This window comes from Solanum tuberosum, unplaced genomic scaffold (assembly GCF_000226075.1).
Source record: "Solanum tuberosum cultivar DM 1-3 516 R44 unplaced genomic scaffold, SolTub_3.0 scf00245, whole genome shotgun sequence".
Lineage (NCBI taxonomy): Eukaryota > Viridiplantae > Streptophyta > Magnoliopsida > Solanales > Solanaceae > Solanum > Solanum tuberosum.
Window position 1 is genome coordinate 147496 of NW_006239167.1, and position 22743 is coordinate 170238.

The 22743-nt window shown below is 34.0% G+C and overlaps 1 protein-coding gene and 1 non-coding gene across 4 annotated transcripts; one reads left to right on the forward strand and one right to left on the reverse strand.

Annotated features, from left to right (window-relative positions):
* Window positions 1-1165: 1165 nt before the first annotated feature.
* Window positions 1166-3927, reverse strand: LOC102581124 (uncharacterized). Of its 3 annotated transcripts, XM_015313360.1 has the most exons (3): window positions 3833-3908; window positions 3573-3654; window positions 1166-3170 (listed from the first exon to the last, which is right to left on the reverse strand). In XM_015313360.1, the coding sequence occupies exon 3, from the start codon at window positions 3068-3070 to the stop codon at window positions 1397-1399; it is 1674 nt and encodes a 557-aa protein (XP_015168846.1). In that variant the 5' UTR covers window positions 3071-3170; window positions 3573-3654; window positions 3833-3908; the 3' UTR covers window positions 1166-1396. The 3 variants fall into 3 exon arrangements, with proteins under 3 accessions (XP_015168846.1, XP_006357293.1, XP_006357292.1); XM_006357231.2 differs by lacking the exon at window positions 3573-3654 and having other exon boundaries at window positions 3865-3927; XM_006357230.2 differs by lacking the exon at window positions 3573-3654 and having other exon boundaries at window positions 3833-3918.
* A 15993-nt stretch (window positions 3928-19920) lies between these two features.
* On the forward strand, window positions 19921-20002 carry TRNAS-AGA (transfer RNA serine (anticodon AGA)). The gene has a single exon. It is a non-coding gene; the product is annotated as a tRNA-Ser (tRNA).
* The last annotated feature ends 2741 nt before the right edge of the window (window positions 20003-22743 follow it).

Below are 22743 nucleotides of genomic sequence, written 5' to 3' on the forward strand. Positions count from 1 at the left end.
TACTGAAGGACTAAATAACAGATCTAACTCTCGAACAATTCAGTATGCTACAATTGAGATGAGACATCAAAAGCTGGACACTTTGACATTTTTCAATGAAGAAATTGTTTTGAGTCCAGGAAAACTCATTACAGCCCATTAAGTCGCTAAAGAAGTCACTCATACTTCCTTATCAAAAAAGAAGTAAAGTAATTAATATTCAATAATGACAAAAACATCACAAATTCAAGTGATACTAATAGTTAAAAGACATTGGAAAATATGAGTCCTTGGAACATTACCTCAGAGTAGAAGAATAGAAGCTGCCATGGCATATCAGCAACATTATGCATATTAGAGAACTAACATATAAGATAGTAAAAAAAGATAAACTAAATTTATTTGAGTTATGTTGTAGTCCCTTTGTTCTAAATTAGTTGTCATGGCTTGCCTTTTTGTCTGTCCCATATTACTTGACCATTCCTTTAAACACCGAGCCTTCCCTTCTCTCACAACTCTTAACGTTTGTTGTGCTAATACTCTCTCCACTCTGATCTATATGAGTTCTTTCCATTTGGAATATTGCGAAATATTTGACATCATTCCACTAATTAAAATTACTTTATACAACTTTCAGAACTTTTAAGAGTTTTAACTTATTTAACTATTTGAATATTAACTTCGATAGGACGCTTTCTATTTAAACTAATCTTTCGCCTATTACTTCAAATTGACCTTATAATTTTGTATTCGGTCAAACACGCCATATAGAATAAAATGGGAGTACTACTTTAGTACTTTATAATATCATAATGTTGAGAGAAATCTTCTTCACTAATTCAGCATATCAAAGTCAATCTTCTCAAGCAAGTCTTTTTTCAAAAACTCCTCACTTTCATTATTGCTCTTCACCTTCATCAAACGAAGGTCCTTCTTATAAGGATTGAGAAAAGAAAGGGGCCAATTATCTTCCCAACAACTCTAATAAGGTGGCACCACAAGGGAGATCAGGAAGTAAGACTTGTATACCAGATTCGAGAGTAACAACAACTCCTCCTAAGTCCCAAACAAGAGTAAACCGAAAGAATCTTTTGTAGAATAGGATTTCTCATCATCATAATGCCTTATTAAGTGAAAAGATCTTTCACCTGAGTGACCAATTAAAAGTGGGCCTCATTGATCAAAATAAGTTAAACGGGCTACCTAGAAGCATAAAAACACTGACTAAAACTGTCTAAGAATCAGAGTACTGCAACAATATTACAGAGTAATATATCCAAACATGATGATCACAACCAGCACTTGTACAACATATTTAAAATGTAGAAATACAACATACCTATAGCGAAAATGAAAATTGGGCAGGCAAGCTTACAATTTATGGTTCAGGTTGTCACAACACTGCAAAACTGTTGTGCTACGCATCTTCTCTTTGTATAACTGAAGGAGTAGGTGGTATCATTATCGCATTTTGACCTCTTGTATGAGACTTGTCTTCCACGAAGGGTTGCTGTTTATCAGGACTATGAACTTCAGCTGCAAATCTGCTGGGGTTTGGGGTGCTGCTTTTTATTATTGGAAAGGAAGAGGAGTTGTTTGCAAGAGGAGGACCTGAAGTATTATATAGCCCATCTTCGCGAGGCAATGGTGATATACTTTCATCTAGTTTCCTACAAAATTTATCTTCCACGATGTCATAGGAATTTCCGGTCCTTACTTCCTGAGCAAGAGAGCACCAACAGCAGAAAAGCCATAGTGCACAGTCAGCAACAGAAGGTTTACCACAACAATTATTGTAAGGAGGCAAATTGTATCTTTTTCTCATCTGAATCCTCCAAAAGCCACCGTATAGTAACCCAAACAGACAAAGAAAAATCCCAGTAACTCCTAATATCCCCCTGACAGTATCACTGTCAATATTAACAGCAGCCAAATTGAAGATCCAGAAAGGAGCCATACAGAAGAGAAGAAAAGTTGCAATATGAACATACATATTTCCAAACCCAAGTCTCTCCATATTCCAACCAAAAACACAAAAACTGCAGAACAAAGAGAGATATGCCAAAGAAATATCATCCCAAAAATCAAGAATGCCTCCACTCCATTGTGGTCTAGTTTCAACAAGTCTCCCTTCATCTGATGCAAAAGAAAATCTCTTTTCCAATGCTTTTCTTCTCAGTTGGCTAGCACTGCTGCTCTCGGTAGGTGTTGTTCGAAGTTGTGCTTCCTCGTCTAACTCAGTATCATAATCTTTTCCTAGAGGGCTGAGCATACAGTAAACTCCAGCAATGGCAGGTGCACCAATTGCAACTGAGATACATATTCCTACCCCAATAGCTGGTCTTTCTGACCTCTTGTAACCCAAATTAAGCCCACACAGAGCATATTGAGCAAAACAGTTGAGATTAAGTAATGCGACAACCACCATCATGTGTGTCCATTCATGGGGCTTATAAGTTCCATTTTTGCAGTAAACCTTTCTCAGCCTGGAAATGTCTTCTGGCCTCCATCGCATTAAAAGAACAAAGTGATATAGCCTTTGTGGGTGCTGGTATAGACACATGAGAGTAAACAATGCATTAAGAATTTGGTTATTCACTTCAAACCATGTATCTCTCATAGATTTCTTAGGGATGGCATGGTTCAACATCCCCGTCATCACAAGAAACAAAATTGCACCAGAAACAGCTACACATACAATCCAGATAAAAAGTACAATATTCAGCGGATTTCTGAACCACTCTTTGCACATTTTCCTAATAGCTGGCCAATCCAATTTCCGTGAAAGTAGTCTAGTAATACGTTGACGGAGATGAAGGCTGCCAGAAGAAGGTACAGTTTGAGAAAAGTCATCTCTTTGATCAGCTATCTGTTGAAACTTTGACGATGGAGAACCCAAATTACCAAAGTTGAGGAACTTTAGCCTTTTGGGAATAGCAAGAGTACTACCCTGGAAATGGCTCTGAGAATTTTCATTACTTACAAGTCCCCTTTGAGATGTTGAAACATTCAGAGGTACATGAGTCTTAACTTGACCACCCATAGGTTCCTCAACAATACCATGATGTTCACCATTGCCAGCAGATGTCATTTGAATGATTATTGGATTCACAGTCAAAATATTAAACTTTACAGATCATTATCTACAGCTTTTCCGCTTCAATGGGGGTGAACAAAATAAGCATCTATATCTGTAAATTGAGAAAGCTACATCAATAATCAAAAGCTTACACATTTCTGGTACAAAAAAAAGAGATCTGGCTAGTTACAAGACCAAGCAAACAAGTTAACAAAACTAAAACACATAAAAACCCTACAAACTTGTCATAAAATAAGCTAAATGAATTTCCTTAAAATTCACTCAACACACACCATAGGCATATTGAAACTAAACTAAAAAATAATAACAATAAGTCCGCAAATCTTAATAGCCCAGTTGATTGACTACATGAACTTTCACCTGAGGGTTCGATTCCCCTAATTTTTTTCCAAAAAAAAAAAAAAACAAATAAAACATGAGCAAATGAGTATGAATCAGGGAACTGGCCAAAGCAGGTAGAAAAATAACTAATAAGACAAAGAAGTCAACATACCATGAAGACAGCATAGAGATGAGAGTAATCTGAATAAAAAATTGAAGTTTTAATTTTCTGGGTTGTTCTCCATTAACCTAAGCTTCAATTCAATTTTAAAAATAAGCATCTTTAGAATTATTTCAATTTTTCTGGGTTTACTTCATACGAAGGAACAGGGATATGCCAAAAGCAACCCAAAGAGAAATAAACAATTAACAATACAAAAGGCAAATGAGTAGTACACAAGTAGAAAAATGAAAAGCATCTAAGCTACTTACCGATCAGAAAAGGAAAAGAGGAAAGCGCTCACCTTGTTCAAATATCTTTCCCTTACATGTTACACAAACATTGATCCATTTTTATAATATTTTTTAACATGCTTTTATAAAAAATAATTTAACATATTTAATACTCCAATGCACTACAGGCTTTAGTTTAGAGCTAATGGTAAAAAATGGAAAAAAAAACTCAATTTTCGTGTGATTTAATGAAGTAAAATACGTGATAATTAATTAGGATTTAGTAAAATGAACTATAAATTTAAACACATGGCATGTATGTATTATTCACTTTTTCTAACTGAATTATTACGATAGTTTAAATAAAAAAGAAAATATTTGGTACTCGCTATGTTCCTAACTATTTGTCTAATTTTTCTTTTTTACTTGTCTATTTTGACAAATCAAGTATAGACAACACTTTTTTTACCTATTATACCCTAATAAAAAGGTAGAACTTCTTGAAAATCTTAAATTTTTAATTCATCTACTTCATAATTAATAGGGGTAAAATGATAAACTCATTATGTCAATCATTGTTTTCTTAATAGGTGTGTCAATTCAAAAGTTGACAAATAATTAGGAATACAAAGATTTGTTGAGAATAGGAAAAGAAAATATCGATAGTTAAAATATGAAATTCGTAAAAAATATTATAATTTAAATTGTGTGTTTGACCATTATATCTTTGATTCATGAGTCAATTTTTTATTTTTTATTTTGAGTTTAACACAATTAGATAGAATATATAGATGGAGTATTACCCCAAATATTGGAAGACAGCCGATATTTGACTGAATGAATTTGGGAATGAGTAAATATGGTACATTTAGCCAATTTGGACAATGGGAGGGTGTCAATGAAGTCTCCACATTTTGGTCTCAATTCCCATCACAAAGCGTGTGATTGATTATTCTCAACTTTATGTTCATTAAACGTGTTAATTTGCCGTGCCTATTTTTTTTTCGGTGTTTGGTAGCTATATCAGATCTTATGTTGTTTTTTCTTTGTTTCTTATCAAATGTTGGACATTTATTTTAAGTTCAACTATTTCAAATTTATATCGAAAAAATTCAATTTGGAAGTAAAGTACTTTTTGCCAAAGTGATTTAAATATCAAGGCCTTGAACTCGTAATTGATCTATTGAGAATGAAGGACAACACTTTTGTACGTGATTGTAGTATGTCACGTCATCTCGCTTAGCCACATCAAAGTAAGTTTGTTTCGTAATCGAATTGTAAACAAAAAGTCAACCATATAATTGACTTATTAACTTATTGGTATTAGGTTATTGGATAAGCAGTTGGTGAATGACTAAGTTTTTATAATTAATGATTTATCGATGTAAGAACGGATTACTTAATTTTCTTATCGGTAAACTATTAACTCGTTAAGAGTTAAAATACTTACACTTTTACTCCTTAGTATATAGAGTACATAGCATATAATTATTAACCCTAAAGCCTCATTTAATATTTCTAATATATATATATATAAATATTATTATTTTATTTTATTTTTGGTTTTACACCTGGTGTCCGGAGCCCATTTGGAACTCCGATTAAATCTGGATCGCGCACTACATGGCCCATTCGGGTGTGACACTCCCAACAAGATTTTCTTCATACCCAGGCTCAAACCCGAGACCTCCGGATAAGGGTGAATCACTCCCACTAGTACACCACAACCCATATTGGTACATATATGGTTGTTAACCCTAAAGCTCATTTAGTTATCTATCGTATCAATTATTATATTACTATATTACTAACCCTAAAGAGTAAAGCCTCTCTTTATTTAGTACTCTATTGTTTTCGCTTAGTTGCTCCTAGGTATTCTTGCTCAGTTGTTCTTTGTTTTGGTGCTTTTCAAATCTAGAGTTTCTTTGCTTGATATAGACTTCTCCGTCGATAATTAGATATTGGGTAAAGTCTTAATATCTCCTTTTATTTTATTCGTACTAGTGGGAGTGATTCACCGTTAACCAGAGGTCTCGGGTTCAAGCCCTGGGTATGGAGAAAATCTTGTTGGGAGCGTCACCCCTGAATGGGCCTTGCAGTGCGCGATCCTAATTTAGTCGGAGCTCCAATATGGACTCCAGACACCGGATGAAAAAAAAACCCATAACTAATTAAGTTGTGGAGTTCTGAAAGAGGAGTAACAAAGTGATAGTTACATAGATAGAAATTCTACACGGTAATTCTAGGGGTGTGATTAGTTCTTTCATTTTGTATGTAATCTAATGAAGGCCTACCTTAGAACCTGCATGTATTCTTTACTTGCGTAGAAAAGAAGTTAAGATGAGGAAAAAGAACTAAGCATAGAAACTGAGACTCATGTTTCATCTAACGATTTGAGATCTTATGGTGATGACCCAAGTACTACAAGGACTTAGTGTCATGAGCCAAGGCTACCCCCTAAACGTGCCATGGTGAATAGGACCCTGAAAGACTCTAAATAAGCCATTTGACATAAGCATGGCACTATAAAAGCGGAATGTAAGTCTTAAAGCTTCATCTCAATATGATACCAAATCAAAGTACAAAGATTGCGTAAGCGGAAAATACTAAGTTTGACAAAAAGCCTCTACTAATAGGTGTGACTAGAACAAACCCTAGTCACGAAACAAATCTGAAAAATTGAAATGACATAAAACAATAAAGACATGTGGTGGTGAGGTCGCTCATCCATGAGGACTCACCGACTCTGAATATAACTGATCAATCCAATAATAGCCACGATTGGATGGAAGAGCATCAAAACCTATATTATAAGACAATATAGGCACAAGAAATGTATGTGTTAGTACTTGAAATGTACTGAGTATGAGGATAAATGCATGAGTAAAAACATAATATCATAATGAATCGGGAAAATATGACGGTGCATGACCAAGTAAAACATACTATATGATTTGATGAGCTGAATTCATAAAACATGGTACAAGGTTCATGCAATATTCTGAAAATCATACCTAAGCTTAAATCATATAATCATTCGAGGAAATTATAAATGTTGTGGGAGATACTGTTAATCGACATAAACCATGTGAGCTCTAACATGGAGTTTAGTGTATTTCTTTCACACCGAAAAGAGAGTTTCCTACTTGCCAAGGTAAGGACCATAGTCATAAGTTTAGGTGGATCCACTAGCTAGAGTCAATTAAGACTAAGTCCTGGGGGGCACGTAGTTATGGGACAAGATGATTGCTACCACAGAACTCTGTCTCTACTAACAGGTGAACCTCCATCCCAAAGTTCACTCGGTGCCAAGTAAACTCCCAAAGGAAACATGCATAATCATATCATGTTCATACTTCTTGAAATGGTAAGAATCTAGTAATACCAAATCAATTAAAGCTTCATATCCTAGGAATAAGTCCTTAAAACTATGATTTCATATCGTACTCATAAGAGACACTTATTTAAGCATCTAAATCATGGTCACTTTTTCATAATAAAAATTACTTCAATTGGAAGCATTTAATTTCATAAAACATATTTGATACTTTATCTAAAAACATCTTTGATTCATAAATTTCTCAATTCATAATGCATGCATATCTTCAAGCTTAGTACATAATCATAAAGTATTCATATAGCATGGGTTCATGTAAAAAAAAAACCCATGGAAAACATGTAATTATGATCAAATCATGCATAGTAAAATCAACTATGAACAATAAACTCAATTCCAATTGAACCCATACACAAATCAGGAAACTAGAATTTGGGTGATAATTCATAAAGAGAATTTGAGGTTTATTTGGGACTCAATGGATGGAGAGAGATCCATTGATGAATTTCCACATACTTTGATGAACCTTAACTTTGGAATTGAAAGAGGAGACTTGGAGCTTGAAAAATCACAATTCATCTTGAGAGAATCATTAGAGAAGAAGACTTGAGAGCCTAGGTGTTTAGGAGAGAATGAGAGGGATTTGATGTGTAAAAATAGTTATATGGATTACAAATTGTCTAGAAATGACGTAGTTTAGGAATTAAGAGGGTAGAAAAAGACCCAATTAACCCTGAGCAATAATTGTCACGACTTATCTACAAACCCCATGTACACTCTGTACAAAAGACCACAAACTGTATTGGTCGATCATAGATCTAACTACTGAAAACTAACTTTATGAATCAAAACTACGAACCAAGACCACGAGTTGGAAACCATTTTATGACCCGTAAAACACCTCTCGTACATTATGCCTTAGTTTTATGGCTAGACCTTAGGCTTGGAACCACAGATGGACAAGTACGGTCCTCATTTACTTTTATGGGCCGTATTGGTCAGCCGTGCACCAACTTATGGAAAGTTGATGTTTGCGTAATCAAGACACAACTTCTGATTCAAGTGTCTACAATCGTACAATAGTAATATAACCCAACCGAATGGGTTGGGGTCGAGTCCCAAGGGAGCAGTTTCTGAGAATTAAGAGTTAAGCGCGAATATGATAGAGTTAACCATAGCTAAGAACATTATCGAGTAAAAACATAATAAATTAAGGGATTGACACGAATGTCAATTATCAATGAGGGTTTGTAGTGATTAACAACTAAAACAGCGAAAATACAAAAATGCAAATATAAGGAGATGAGATTCTTGGGATGTGATAGGAATACAGGATAAAATACAAAATCAGGTAAATGCTATTGATAGTCAATTGCTAGACATTTGTAACTAGGCTAGACTTTAGTGGGGGTAAATTTTCTTTCTCGAGCAACTTACCCCGAATCAACTCGGTTTCTCTCGAACACCGAGTTGCCGCAATTAAGCACAACCTCCGCCTTAGCCCATTCACTCTCTCGAGCTGAATGTGTGGGAAAAGGCCTAGGATTCACTCTCTCGAGCTGAACCCATGACGACCCAATAACCACCGGCTATTGATTTAGTTGTTCTTAGTTTTAAAACCTCTCTCTCAAGCAAGCCAAAAATACTAAGATGAAATCGTATTTGCAACTACAATCCTATTAAGTTCAAACATAACTACTAAACGAAATCACATTTAAACAGCAAATAGACTAACAATAAGCAATACCCAACATGAAATTTAACTCATATTCACAAAATCACACCCCAAGAATTGGGGTTTTAGCTAGGAAAAGGAGATAGAAATCAATACCAACAAGTGTTTCCATCAAGTGAGTACGATAGAAAATGTCTTTAAACACGTCTAGGATGAAGATTCTTAGATACCCACTTCCAATTACTTGGAGTTGAAAACCTTCAAGCTTAAGAACAATGTCTCCCAAAAACTCTAAGAACTAAAAACTGAAAATATTCTAAGTCTCAGTAATAATTATTTACAACTTGATACTAAGCTACAAAATTAAATGAGTATTTATAGTTTTCAAAAATTTGTGCTGCGAAGGATCACTCGGCACAGTTAGCGGGATCGCCGATGCACTCGGTGATCCGCCCTTTGGTCTGCTTCATCGCCTTTCAGTTTTTGCTTTCAGCATCTTCGCGTTCTGGATCATTGGGCGATATAGTACTGCTTTGCGGAACTGTTCGGCAACACCCCGACTGCTCCCTTTCATCACCAACTTGATCTTTTCCTTCAGGGCTCAGCACACTTTGGGTGAGGTTAAGGCCATCCGGTGACTCGCCTAATACATTAGGCGATCCTCAGGTCTCCTTTCCTTCATCTTTTCAGCCGTTTTGTTCCTTTTTACCAAGTAGTGTCCATGTTTTGCCTTAAACTCCAAATACTTGAAACTTAAGGATTTACATCAGTTATTGAGATAAAATATGCATTTGAGGCACTAATTCTATTAAAAATAAATCCCTAAATGAGTCCAAATTATGGACTCATCAACACCCCAACTTAAACTTTTGTTTGTCCTAAAGTAAAACTCAAGTTCAGCAGTTCAAAAAGGATGTCTCGAATAGTGCTACACAAGACTCAATTATGAATGCACACATAAGACTCAATTTACTCATGCGAAGATCAAATGTGCACTCAAAGTTTCTAGTTGTGACACACCATTATCAAAGAATCTCAAGCTCACTATACTTGCTTCAAATGCAAGTTCAAGCTCAACTAAAGTGTTCAAATGCCCTCACACAAGAAAAATGATTTCATATTCACACAATGGTTCACAATTTAAAGTTCCGGAATCAAATGCAACGCTCACACTCACAAAAATAAACATAATGCATGCTTTCACCCATAGGTTTGCCCGTATTTTTCAATCGACACTTGCTTCAACTCATTCAAGATCAAAAATGTCTTTTCAAGGCTTGTAATGGAGCTGAGTGCAAAGGTATGGATATCTAGGCGCAGTGACTTTCATCCTCATGAAATGTAGTGCTCACAACACTTCCTTTCCTCTTCTTTCATCATTTTGTTTAGTGCCCATAAGTCATCCCATTATTCACTTTCCATGGATTGTTCGGAAACCCCATTTCTTTTGTACTTTATTCCACAACTTTTTCATTCTTTTTCTTTTTCTTTCTTTTCTTTCCCTTTTTTTTTATTTGGAAGGGATCCATTTTTCTCAAAACCATGGGTTAAATGAGACTTTTCTTACACTTCTTGAGTTGCCTTCTCTTTTCACCACACCCTCAACTTAGGCTTTTGGCCTAAGTTGGCTATTAAATCAACCACAAATCAAGAGGATTATAGGTATTGGATTAAGAAATGTCATGTTTTTATCAAGTTTCTTCCAAAGAAGGATAAGGCTCAAGGAGTGTTCAAAAGTGGTTCACACACTCACAAGGTAGACCACAAAAGAGGTATATGTCAAATTGGCTCACACTCTTTGAAGTTGCCTAAGTTTATATCAAGAGATAGCCTTACTTAGTCGATCGGACCAACGGGGCAAATTCTAGGTGTTATCATGCATAGTTCACAGTAAGCTCATCACACAAGGCATCGACACCAAAGTCAAACAAAACTCCACACTTTCACTAGTGTGCAACGATCATCACAAGAGACTCGATTTGATAATTGGCTAGTCACAACGAGATGCAAAGAGTTCACATATTGTCTATGCAACTTCATATGGCCTCATCGTAGCCGCGCATTCATGTTTGTTCGATTATGAGCACTATTCAAGTCATCGGTATTGATCAAAATCGATACTCAAATTTGCAAGAGAACAACCACATTCAACACAGAATGGGTGACAAAAAATTTTCAAAAGGGTCAAAAATCATTTACAATTTAAAAACACAAAGCCATAAGCTCAAACATCCACACAAAGCAGTGCAACACAATTTAGGCTAAAAACCCAATATATAAACAAAACAAGAGTCATAATCAGCACACAAAGGTGAACCTCACCCCACCACAAATAAATAATATTTGTCCTCAAATGCAAATAAAAATTATCCAACAGTGAAATAAAGCAAAACAGAGAGGGAGGTAAAGAGGAGGTCATGTCTACACATTCGCTCCATCTGTCTGGGCATCAGTACCTGATGCCTCACCTTGAGCATGGGCATCAGTACCCGAGGTCACCTCAGGAGGAATAGCAGTACTAGATTCACCAAGTTCTGTTGAGTGTCAGTCTGCGAGAAAGACATGCACCGCCCTGCAGAATCGCCGGGCCCATGAAGAAATATTAGGGTCTAGGGTAATGATCTTCTTGGCGAAAGTGGCCTCTTGCACTTGCCTTTCCCAGTAGTTGTGGGTAGTTTCGTAGCTTTGCCTTTCGACGTAGCTGCATCCTCATTTATCGCAATCCCTTTGGACTTCTCTTGGGCTGATGTTATTTTTTCAATAGCTTTTGATTTAGTCATGTCTTCAAAATCTCGAAGAAAAGTTAGAAAAACTTAAACAAAAGCAAAGTAGAACAATTTCATACAGATTCGCCAAACCAAAAGGCGAATCGTTGAATTTTTTGGGCGAGCTAGATCGACCTCGCTGAAGGAATTAGCCCTAAGAACTGCAGCAAGTAGGCGATGAGGGGAACCACTCGACTTGTCGTCGATAGCTTTCGGCAAACAAAGATAGGCCCGCCAAAAGTTCCAATGCACAAAGGCTCAGGGGTGCAGACAAAGGGTGAATGAGAAGCCTTTCAGCGAGTCGCCTAGTGCTTTTAGCGACATTAAGCTTCTCGCCGAAAGTTACATCATCAATCATCAAATAAAGCATGAAATCAAAGGCGAGATGGGGACATTAGGCGAACGGTCGAGTGGTTCGGCGAGCTCGACCCAATTCGCCAAACGGCCCAACGTGCCTATTTTCAACCCAACTTTTCAAATTTAACCCCGCAACCCCCGAAAACAAAATCAAATCATGCACTAGTTAAATTAAGGTAGGACCCATAACACCCAAACACAACCCCTTGAATTTAAATCCATTTTAAGGCATACAATTATGGAATTTCAATAGTCACAACTACTCGAGCAAGATTATCAAATTAAATCATGCATGTAAACAATCTAATCCTATCAGGCAGGATCAGAACACTTCAACAAGATCAGGCTATTGCAAATGAATATAATTTTTGATAAATAAACTTGGGGTGTAGAAAACCAACATTTGGTGTCGATAAAGAGAAGATTGAAATGCTAGGTGGCAATGTAATCCAACTCCGAGCATAAATCAACACTAAAAATACTCTAAAAATGTGAAAATATAGGAACTAGTGTGCAGGTGTGAGTTTGGGAAGATAAAAATTAAGGAAAAGTGAATGAGTTTGAAACTTTTAAACCTTTGGCCTGCAAAACCATTCAGTTTTCGCCCATTCGGCGACGTTAGTCAAACTTGCCTATCCTTTCGGCGATTCACCGAGATTTCATTTACCTCGCCGAATTTTATAGAACCTCCAGTTAGTGTGTGGGTCCCAATGGCGGTTTCCATCAAGACTGCCGACAAGGTTGGCGATTCGCCAATAATTTCCTAGGCTCACCGAGTTTTACGGACTCTAATTTGAAGATGTCTTAAGTCAAACGGCGGATTAGGTCGGGCTCGTCGACCTCTTTGGTGACTCGCCGATTGGACTTATTGCTCACCACCCTGCACTTTTTCGAACACTTTCCACACTTCAAACTGTACAAACAACACACTATTATTTTACCAAAACACAAATAAAAGCAATAAGGGGTTTTGGGTTACCTCCCAAACAGTGTCTTAGTTAACGTCGCGGCACGACGCAGGTCCACCTTCAAACGTCATTCTTGGGGTTGACCATAGTGTTACTAGGCAACCTCTCTTTTTGTCTCAGATTTAGGTGAGACGACATCTGACCCATTTGGGTCTCCAGCTGCTTGATTGATATTGAATGAGAGGTAACGGTTTGGCTAAGGGTCGACATGTCTTCTTTCATCTCTTTCAAGATCTTGTCTGACCCCTCAACAAAGTTGAGGATACGAGAAAGCATATCCTCAGACCTACCATCCTCCGAATCCTTTGGCTTTTGGCGCTCATGGGGAGGCACATACTTATCCTTTTCCCCGTCTCTCCATTCACATTTTTTCCATCCTTCATCTGTAGCCCAACCTTGGTTACCACCCTACCTTGGGTAGTTTGAACGATAACCATCGCCTTGATTGGCTAGGAAGTTCACCTCTTCATTGTACAAAACATCAAACTTTGCCTCTTTTGGATTTGCACACCCGATACCCACAACATTGACACCCCGAGCACCAACTCCCATGACATTTTTGGATAAAATGTCAAGTTGTGTCATGATCTTGGCCATGTTTTGGTCCCCTCTTAATCTTTTTCCATCTGCTCCTTGGTCAATTTGAATGTAAGAGGGAAGACTTGGTCTTCACGGGTGTACCAAGCCCGATTTATGGTGGTCATTCCATCCAATAGCTGAGCTGCTATCACGTAAGGCTGTTGCATCAAACCTCCTGGGTAAAGTTGGTCAGCAACACCCTTGTTAACTGAGTCTAGGCTCCGGTAGAAATACTGCAACAATATATTGCCAGGCAAGCCATGAGTTGGGCATTGGAGCACTAACTTCTTGAATCGTAACCAAGTCTCATGAATTGGCTCGCCCTCCAAACGCTTAAAGCTTTGGATACTATCCCGAAGAGTCATCATCTTCGAAGGAGGAAAAATCGCACATTAAATGCAGTGACCAACTCCTCCCATGAAGTGATTGAGTCGCATGGCAATTCAGCTAGGCACTTGCATGTTTCTCTCATCAAAGAGAATGGGAATAACCGTAAACGAACCGACACTTGGGATATATTCTTGAAAGAGAATGGTCCGCACACATCCACAAAATTTTGAATGTGCTCATGAGGGTCTTCATGAGCCAATCCACTGAAAAGTCCCTTTAGTTGCAAGAGTTTCAACATAGTACTCATGATGTAGAATACAGCATTCCCTTCGGTCGGAGGCAACCAAATGGCACCAATACTGCCCATGAGATGGGTGTCATTAGCATGAGGCTCATTTACATCATTAAGGTTTCCAATGTCGTCTTGATGGACTACTTGGCTGCCATTGCTGCCATTCACACTCATACATCCTGAAATATTCACACAAACAAACAAAACAAAACTAAAAATTAAGTAAGTAACCTACGACTAACAAAAGCAAAATTCAACTCTACTAATAATTCTCAAGTAACACCACTCCCCGGCAGCGGCGCCATTTTGGCATTTGCGTAATCAAGACACAACTTTCGATTCAAATGTCTACGATCATACAATAGTAATATAAACCAACCGAATGGGTTGGGATCGAGTCCTAATGGAGCGGTTTCTAAGAATTAAGAGTTAAGCATGAATATGCTAGAGTTAAGCATGAATATGCTAGAGTTAACCATAACTAAAAACATTATCAAGTAAAAACATAATAAATTAAGGGATTGACACGAATGTCAATTATCAATGAGGATTTGTAGTGATTAACAACTAAAACAGCGAAAATACAAAAATGTGAATATAAGGAGATGGATTCTTGGGATGTGATAGAAATACAGGATAAAATACACAATCGGGTAAATGCTATTGATAGTCAATTGCTAAACATTTGTAACTAGGCTAGACTTTAGTGGGGGTAAATTCTCTCTCGAACAACTTACCCCGAATCAACTCGGTTTCTCTCGAACACCGAGTTGTCGCAACTAAGCACAACCTCCGTCTTTACCCATTCACTCTCTCGAGCAATATGTGGGAAAAAACCTAGGATTCACTCTCTCGAGCTGAACCCACGACGAACCAATAACCGGCTATCGATTTAGTAGTCTTAGTTTTAAAACCTCTCTCTCGAGCAAGCCAAAAACGTTAAGATGAAATTGTATTTGCAACTACAATCCCATTAAGTTCAAACACAACTACTAAACGAAATCACATTTAAACAACAAATAGACTAACAATAAGCAATATCCAACAGGAAATTTAACCCATATTCACAAAATCACACCCCAAGAATTGGGGTTTTAGCTAGACATGAAAAAGAGATAGAAATCAATACCAACAAGTGTTTCCATCAAGTGGGTACGATAGAAAATGTCTTTAAACACGTCTAGGATGAAGATTCTTGGAAACCTATTTCCAATTTCTTGGAGTTGAAAACCTTTAAGCTCAAGAAAAATGTCTCCCAAAAACTCTAAGAACTAAAAACTGAAAATATTCTAAGTCTCAGTAATAATTCTTTACAACTTGATACTAAGCTACAGAATTAAATGAGTATTTATAGTTTTCAAAAATTTGTGTTGCGAAGGATCACTCGGTGCAGTTAGTCGGGATCACCGATGCACTCGGCGATCCGCCCTTTGGTCATCGCCTTTCAGCTTTTGCCTTCAGTATCTTCGCTTTCTGGATCATTGGGCGATATAGTACTGCTTCACGGAATTGTTCGGCGACACGCCGACTGCTCCCTTTCATCGCCAACTTGATCTTTTCCTTCATGGCTCAACATACTGGAACTTTGGGCGAGGTTAAGGCCATTCGACGACTCGCCTAATGCATTAGGCAATCCTCAGGCCTTCTTTTTTTCGTCTTTTCAGCCGTTTTGTTCCTTTTTGCCAATTAGTGTCCCTGCTTTGCCTCAAACTCCAAATACCTGAAACTTAAGGATTTACATCAGTTATTGAGACAAAATATGCATTTTAGGACACTAATTCTATTAAAATAAATCCCTAAATGAGTCCAAATTGTGAACTCATCAAAAGTCTCAAGTTTCTGAAAGCCAACTACGATCACTCAACCACGAGTCGTAATCCATTATACGACTCGTGCAAGCTAGTCATGCAACCCAAGGTACAAAAAATTCCTAAGTCTAGAACTCGATTCACGAACACTATACACGATCCACAAAATAGTCCATGAGTTGTTCTTTTGGTCCGTAAAACTCCACTTGAGACTTGTCATCAAATTCTATATTTTCAGGATCTCATCTACGACAGTCATTTACGGGTCATAGAACTGAGTACGGTCTATACTTGGCCTCGTACAAATATGCACCAACAAAGTTTTTTGTAACTTCCCTTTCAAACCAACTTTTCATCTTTCGAGTACACTTAGGGGTTGTTTGGAAAGTCATCCTGATAATTGAATTTGGTGTAATTACATTGACTGGCTTGTTTGGTTGATCGTGTAATTAGTTGATCAACATGTAATTGTGTGTATTTGACAGGGGTAATTATAATCTCCAATTTCCAAGGAGGGGTTGTGAATTGTTGATGATTAAATGGTGTAATTAAAAGCTGATTACTTTTTGATTTCATCTTTTTATTTTTATTTTTTTTGTTTTAATTTATTTTCTATTTCAATTATTTTAAATTATTAATTTTATCATTCTAAAAGTTTATTCTTATGGTATATTATTTATATTTCATTTCTTTCTCATTCTCAACCTTTACTTCATGTGTTTTTATGGAATTTTTCGTATTATCTATTTTTTATGCCATGTTTATTTATTTCCTTAGCATAATTTTTCTAGTGTTCTAATTTTTAAATTAAAGTAGAATTCATTGTTGAGTAAGATTATAGACTTACGTTTTTCTATTCTCTTAAATCATCTTTATGTATGTTGTGTTGAAATTTGACATAAGAGTATATGTTAATTTTTTTGTTTTGAATTTAGAACTTATGTTATATATTTAGTTTCAATTGTTTTAGTAGTATTGACTTGAGACTTCACATTGCAAGTCATTTATTTTTTAATTAGACTTGATAAATTATCTTTTTGTCAAATATTTTAATAATTTATGACATTTTATTTATAATGTTGTGCTTTTAGTTTTTATCATTCAATTGAAATATACTAATTTAAAAAATATAAATCAATTATTTTTTTCATAATATTATTTAAGAACATATGTTTACTAATTAATATATTTTTAAAAGACAAAATATATCTTTTAATTTAATAACATTTATAAAGTTTCTTATTTGTCTTATATAAATTTTAAATAATTAACTTTTTATTTTTAAAATTTGATATAATCTTACGATTGTAACTGTGGATTCAAACAGTACATGTATAATTACGATGGCAAATAAATAGGTCAGTATAATTACTAATCTGTATAATTATTAGGCTGAGTCTTCTAGACGGACCGAAAGAACTCTTGTTGTACAGGAAGTTAACCGTTTTACTCCTAAGATTACAAAACTACAGTTTCATAAAAACAACTAACTTAACATTACGATCTAAACTTGAAATCCACAACCTTAGTTTCACATCTTATTAATAACAACCAACTTTTTAGTTACTAAGCAATAAAGCAATCAAATCTTTCAAACTTTACTTTCTACAAGTGTTTTGGAAATAAAGACTATTTGTTCTGGTTAATATTCTCGCTATATTTGCCTGTAGAATTCTATCCCAACCTTGTTGAATTCTATAAGTGAACAACGATCGTTCATTCTTTATTGAGAGGTATAATTTGAGCATATCATCTTCTCCATCGGTCTCCCCGTCCACCGCCCAACCCTCGAAGCCGAAGGTATGCTTTTTTCTACTTTTTTATTATTTCAATTCCATTATAAGTATTAAATTATTTTTCTTATTACTTGTATTATATTGTATTATCATCGATTATAAAGTTTTAATTATTGTTCAATTATAGTATTCTTGGTTCCAAAATTATATATTGAATTGTTTAGGTTTAATTTTTCTTGTATTTTTGGTTTCAAGATTTTGTGATTTTTATTTAATTCTTGTGATAAACTAATTATCTACATTTGACTTTACTCAAATATTTTGTTAATTTGGTTCTTAAGTTCCTAATCAATATTTTCTCTTCGAGCAACTAGAAAAATGTATTTCATAATTATTTGCTTCTCTGTAAATATGAAGTATGTTTTAGAGCTTGTGCATTAATTATTTTTGACTAGTTACAACACTTTGAGTTTCAACATTTGCACTTATAAGTATTGCTTATGAATGGAAAAAATTAAGAAATATGACCAAATTATGGAGGAATGATAGTCAAATTTAATCTTTTTGAATTATTGTTGAATTGAAATTGAATCTTCTAGAAAGTAATTTGTTTTATTGGTTGTAGAACTTTGAATTGAATTTTCAATCTAATGTAAATTATTCGATTCTTTAATTGAGTATTTGAATAAAAATTGAATCTCGAATATTGAAAAAAGACAAGTTTTAATTAAGTTGAAATTTAAGTTACATTAATATTTGAATGTTGATTTTATGATTGAACTTAGGATTCAACTTTGAACTTAAAATTCAACTTATAAGATACAACTGAATTTTGAACTTATATAATTATTAACTTGTAGCCAATTATTGTTACAACTTAACGAAACTTTGGTGGTACCGTGCTTTGTAAATTGTATCACTATCTTTGTCCTTCTGTCATAAATAAATTAATAAAATATTACTAAGATCAAGGGTTGTTAGCTTTGCTGACATTGTGGACAGGGTCAGAAAGGTTGACGATTCTATTAATAAGATACTTAATTAGGCATTGTGTTATTAAATTGCTTAAGCACAATAAAATCTTTGTTTTTCTCACATTAATAATTCGCATACTTTCTCCGTCAAACAATAGTTGTTCACTATACTATTTTGAGATGTCCAATAATACTTGACCATTTTATGAAATCAATGGATAATTTTAAACTTAGTTCCTAATTTATTACATTTTTCAAGACATTGTATTTATTATATTCAAAGGGTGATATAGTAAAATCACCCTTCTATTTATAGTTTCTTAAGAGATGTGCTAAGTCAATAGTGAATAATTATTGTTGGACAAATGAAGTAATATTTAATCATAATTAAGCAAACAATCTATATATAGAGAGAGAGAGAAAGAGAGAGAGCTATTTTAACTTATGTATAACTAATCTTGTTTGGTACACCTTCAACTTATGTATAGCTAACATAAGAGATTTTAATTAAGGGCAAATTACAGAAATCACATACTTTTAAAGCAAAATTACAATTTATCCCTTAAAAATTTATAATTACAGAAATCCCACAAACGGATACAATAATATAAGCGCTGATACATTAATCTGATGCGCGAGATACAATAATATAAGCTCTGATATATTTATCTGATGCGCGACATAGAATAATATAAGCGCTGATACACTAATCTGATGTGCGAAAATGAGGGATTTTGGAGATTTGTAAAACTTATAGGAGATAATGGTAATAAGTAAACTAAAAGGTGGGATTTCTGTAATTTTTTCTTTAATTAATGCATGCATTAACATGATTAAAGACACAATTGTCCCTCAAAATATTTTTCATATTCTTTCCACCGTATTTGTAGAGGGTATTTTTCATAAACAAATATTTCTTTTCTTAGAAATTATGCAAAACATGTTAGTTTTAATAAATTGAATCAAACACTACATAAGAAATAATCTCAACATAACTAATACAAACATAATTAATATCAACTTTACTCAATCATTATACTCAACATTATTCTTATACAGCCTATCAAATGACTCCAAAGTGTGTTAAAGTGTACAGAAAGAAAATATACACTCAAGTTTTGATATATATATATAATCTAAATCACCCAAAAACTTTTAGATGGATGAATTTGAATTGTAAATTGAGAATGCCAAACTTAGGGTTCAGTGAATTATAATTACAAACTTATGTAATTTTGACCAAGTCAGTCCAAAAGGTATTGTTAAGCAGATATATAATAACACGACGTCTCTTAGTCATCAAATTGTGGACGTGCCGGAGTGGTTATCGGGCATGACTAGAAATCATGTGGGCTCTGCCCGCGCAGGTTCGAATCCTGCCGTCCACGATCATTTTATTTATGCCAAATTTCCACTTGCTAAAAAAATAAAGAAATTTTGTTAAAATACTTTTAAAAATAATATTTTTTATTTGATATATCATAATAATCATAAGAAAAGAATTTTTTTTATTAGCTACTAGAAAATAAATAGAATAATTAAAATTTAGTAAGAATTAAGTAGGTTGTCTAACAACACATATTAACTCATTTAAGCCTAATCTGCTCATTTATTATGGACAAACAACACAAATTTCACTAGTTTAAGGGCTAATTACCTGTCTTTTCGTAACTTTTCAAAATTACAAAATGTGTCAAATTTTAGTCCCCAGATACATGAGGTTATAATAAGGTATAATTTGTTTCAGATACAATATTGTGTTCAAATAGATTTGTGTGATTGAAAAAAGTGAGGTATGATTACAATTTCAAAAATAATAATCTTTTGTGCGTGGAATACTATATCATGATATTCCTTAATATAGAAGAAATTGGGAGAAATGATATTTTTCTGCTAAGTAGAAATAAATTTTATAAGTAAATGTTATTATTATTGTGGTTATTTCTCAAGTAGATCTTGTGACTAAGGTAAGATTTATGTGCTACTAAGCATATTTGTGATAGTAAAATAATTCTTGTACTAGACCCAAGTTGAAGAAGTATAATAACTTATTTATATGGATGATTCAAGAATTATTCAAGTTCTTTTGAGAATTTTGTTTTTCTTTAACTCACTTCTGAAAATTATTGCTTGATCCTTGTTCCTAGCTAATATTCGGACCAATTTGGCTATTGAGGAATATTATTGCTATTAGTTTGGGTGTTTTATGTTTCTAATATTCATATCAATTTGATTTTGTGAAATTATTAGAAAAAATTGGAGAATAATTACAATAATTTGAGTATGGTACAATTGCATTGATCCTAACAATATTTTTATGAGCAATGATAATTGTAATTATTTTTTCAAGAATTTTCAAAAATAATTATAATTTAGGCTCAATTTAAAATTTATAGCTATAATTTACTTAGTTACAATTTGTTATTACATGTTAAAAAAAGGATAGAAGCGAGCGAGAGAGATTGGAATAGAGAGATTCGTAACTACGGCCTCATTTGCTTGCACTTAATGAAAATCTGAATCTGAATGGTTCAAACATTAGACCATTAAACATGTTTGTTTTTTCTATTAAAAATTTCCTAATGGGTCTGAAATGGTCTAAATGAATCAAGTCTATGACAGAGACTTATTCTCATTCAGACTCTTTTAAAGATACTTTTATTTTCGGAAAAAAATTGTGCTCCATATTTTTTTCTTCAAAAAAAAATTTCAATCTTCTCTCATTCTCCAACTTTATTAGTTATCTAAATAATCTCCCTTAAACTTTTAATTTTTGTTCTTGTTGCTTGTTTATCAAGAATTGATCAAATTTATTGTAAAAAAATTATTTGATTAAAATGCAAAGCAACTTCATAAATATATGTTGTTGAAATTGGACGATGATTCCTTTATAAATTTGTTTAAAATCATTTGAATATATCATATTCATTAAAAAAAAATTAGAAAGAGCACATGAACAAACATATTATAGAAATAGAGATGCTTCACTTATTTATCTAAGATTAGTTTGTGTTTGTTAAAGAATGACAAAAGTCCCACATCGGTGGTTAATGAGATGGGTGGACTCCTTATAAGGCTTGGGCAATCCTCCTCCCTTTGAGCTAGCTTTTGGGGTGTGAGTTAGGCCTAAGACCTAATTTAACAGTGTTGAATCATTTTTTTTCAAAAAGAGATGATTACATTTTTTCTAGCGATTATTTTTATTATTATAATTTATATATGTAGTCAATGTTGTCTCATTTTACTTTAATCAAACTTTAAATATTTATTTATAATTCAAATATTAAACGTTTATTAAAGAATTACATTTTTTTAATACTTTGTTAATGTAATGTTTAACGTATTTTATTTGAATTAGAACAATTTGTGTTAATATATTTAAAAACAAACCGTCTTAATAATTTAATGTTCAGATCTATAAACAAAATCTTAATCTCGATTAAAACGAACGAGGCCTACGTCATGCGTCCAACAGAAATACTACCTATATTTTCAAAGTTGGTAGCATTTAACCCAACTAGACAAAGCCATGTGTGCATGAGAGATCATACAGCTTCACTTTTTCGTGGCAACTTATTAAAAGCTGTTCACTTCAATTATGAGATTAATCATATTTAGCAATGCTTCCTATGAAACGACTAGATACAATTTCCCGTGCAAGCACGCACTCAATATATATTATTTTATTCTTTACTTTATTTGACTCACTTTAATATTTTGAATATTAATTATTGTGATTTATAGTTTTTTTTTTTTATGTTAATATGAAATTATATATGTTACTCTTTGTCCCAATTTTTATGTGAGGACGTATGAAATTTTAAGAGTCAAATTTTTTTAAGTTGTTAGTTATTGTGATTTATAATATCATATTTTCGTATTTTTTTAATACATAACATACTTAAAAAGAAAGTAAGACAAATAAATTAAAATGGAATAGGTTCTAAATATAAGTAGAAGAGATTGAAGCAGAAGAACAAACAGGAGGACGCGAATCCTAAGTAGCCCAATATATATTACTTTATTTGTCTCAATTTATGTGACTATCTTCTCGTTTTAAAATTGTTTAAGTTGTTAATTATTGTGATCAACTTGATTTTTTATGTAATTTAAAATAACATGTTATTTC

Excerpts from the sequence above, each read along its gene's own strand:
- LOC102581124 (XM_006357231.2), bottom strand. The coding sequence starts at position 3,070 with ATGACATCTGCTGGCAATGGTGAACATCATGGTATTGTTGAGGAACCT.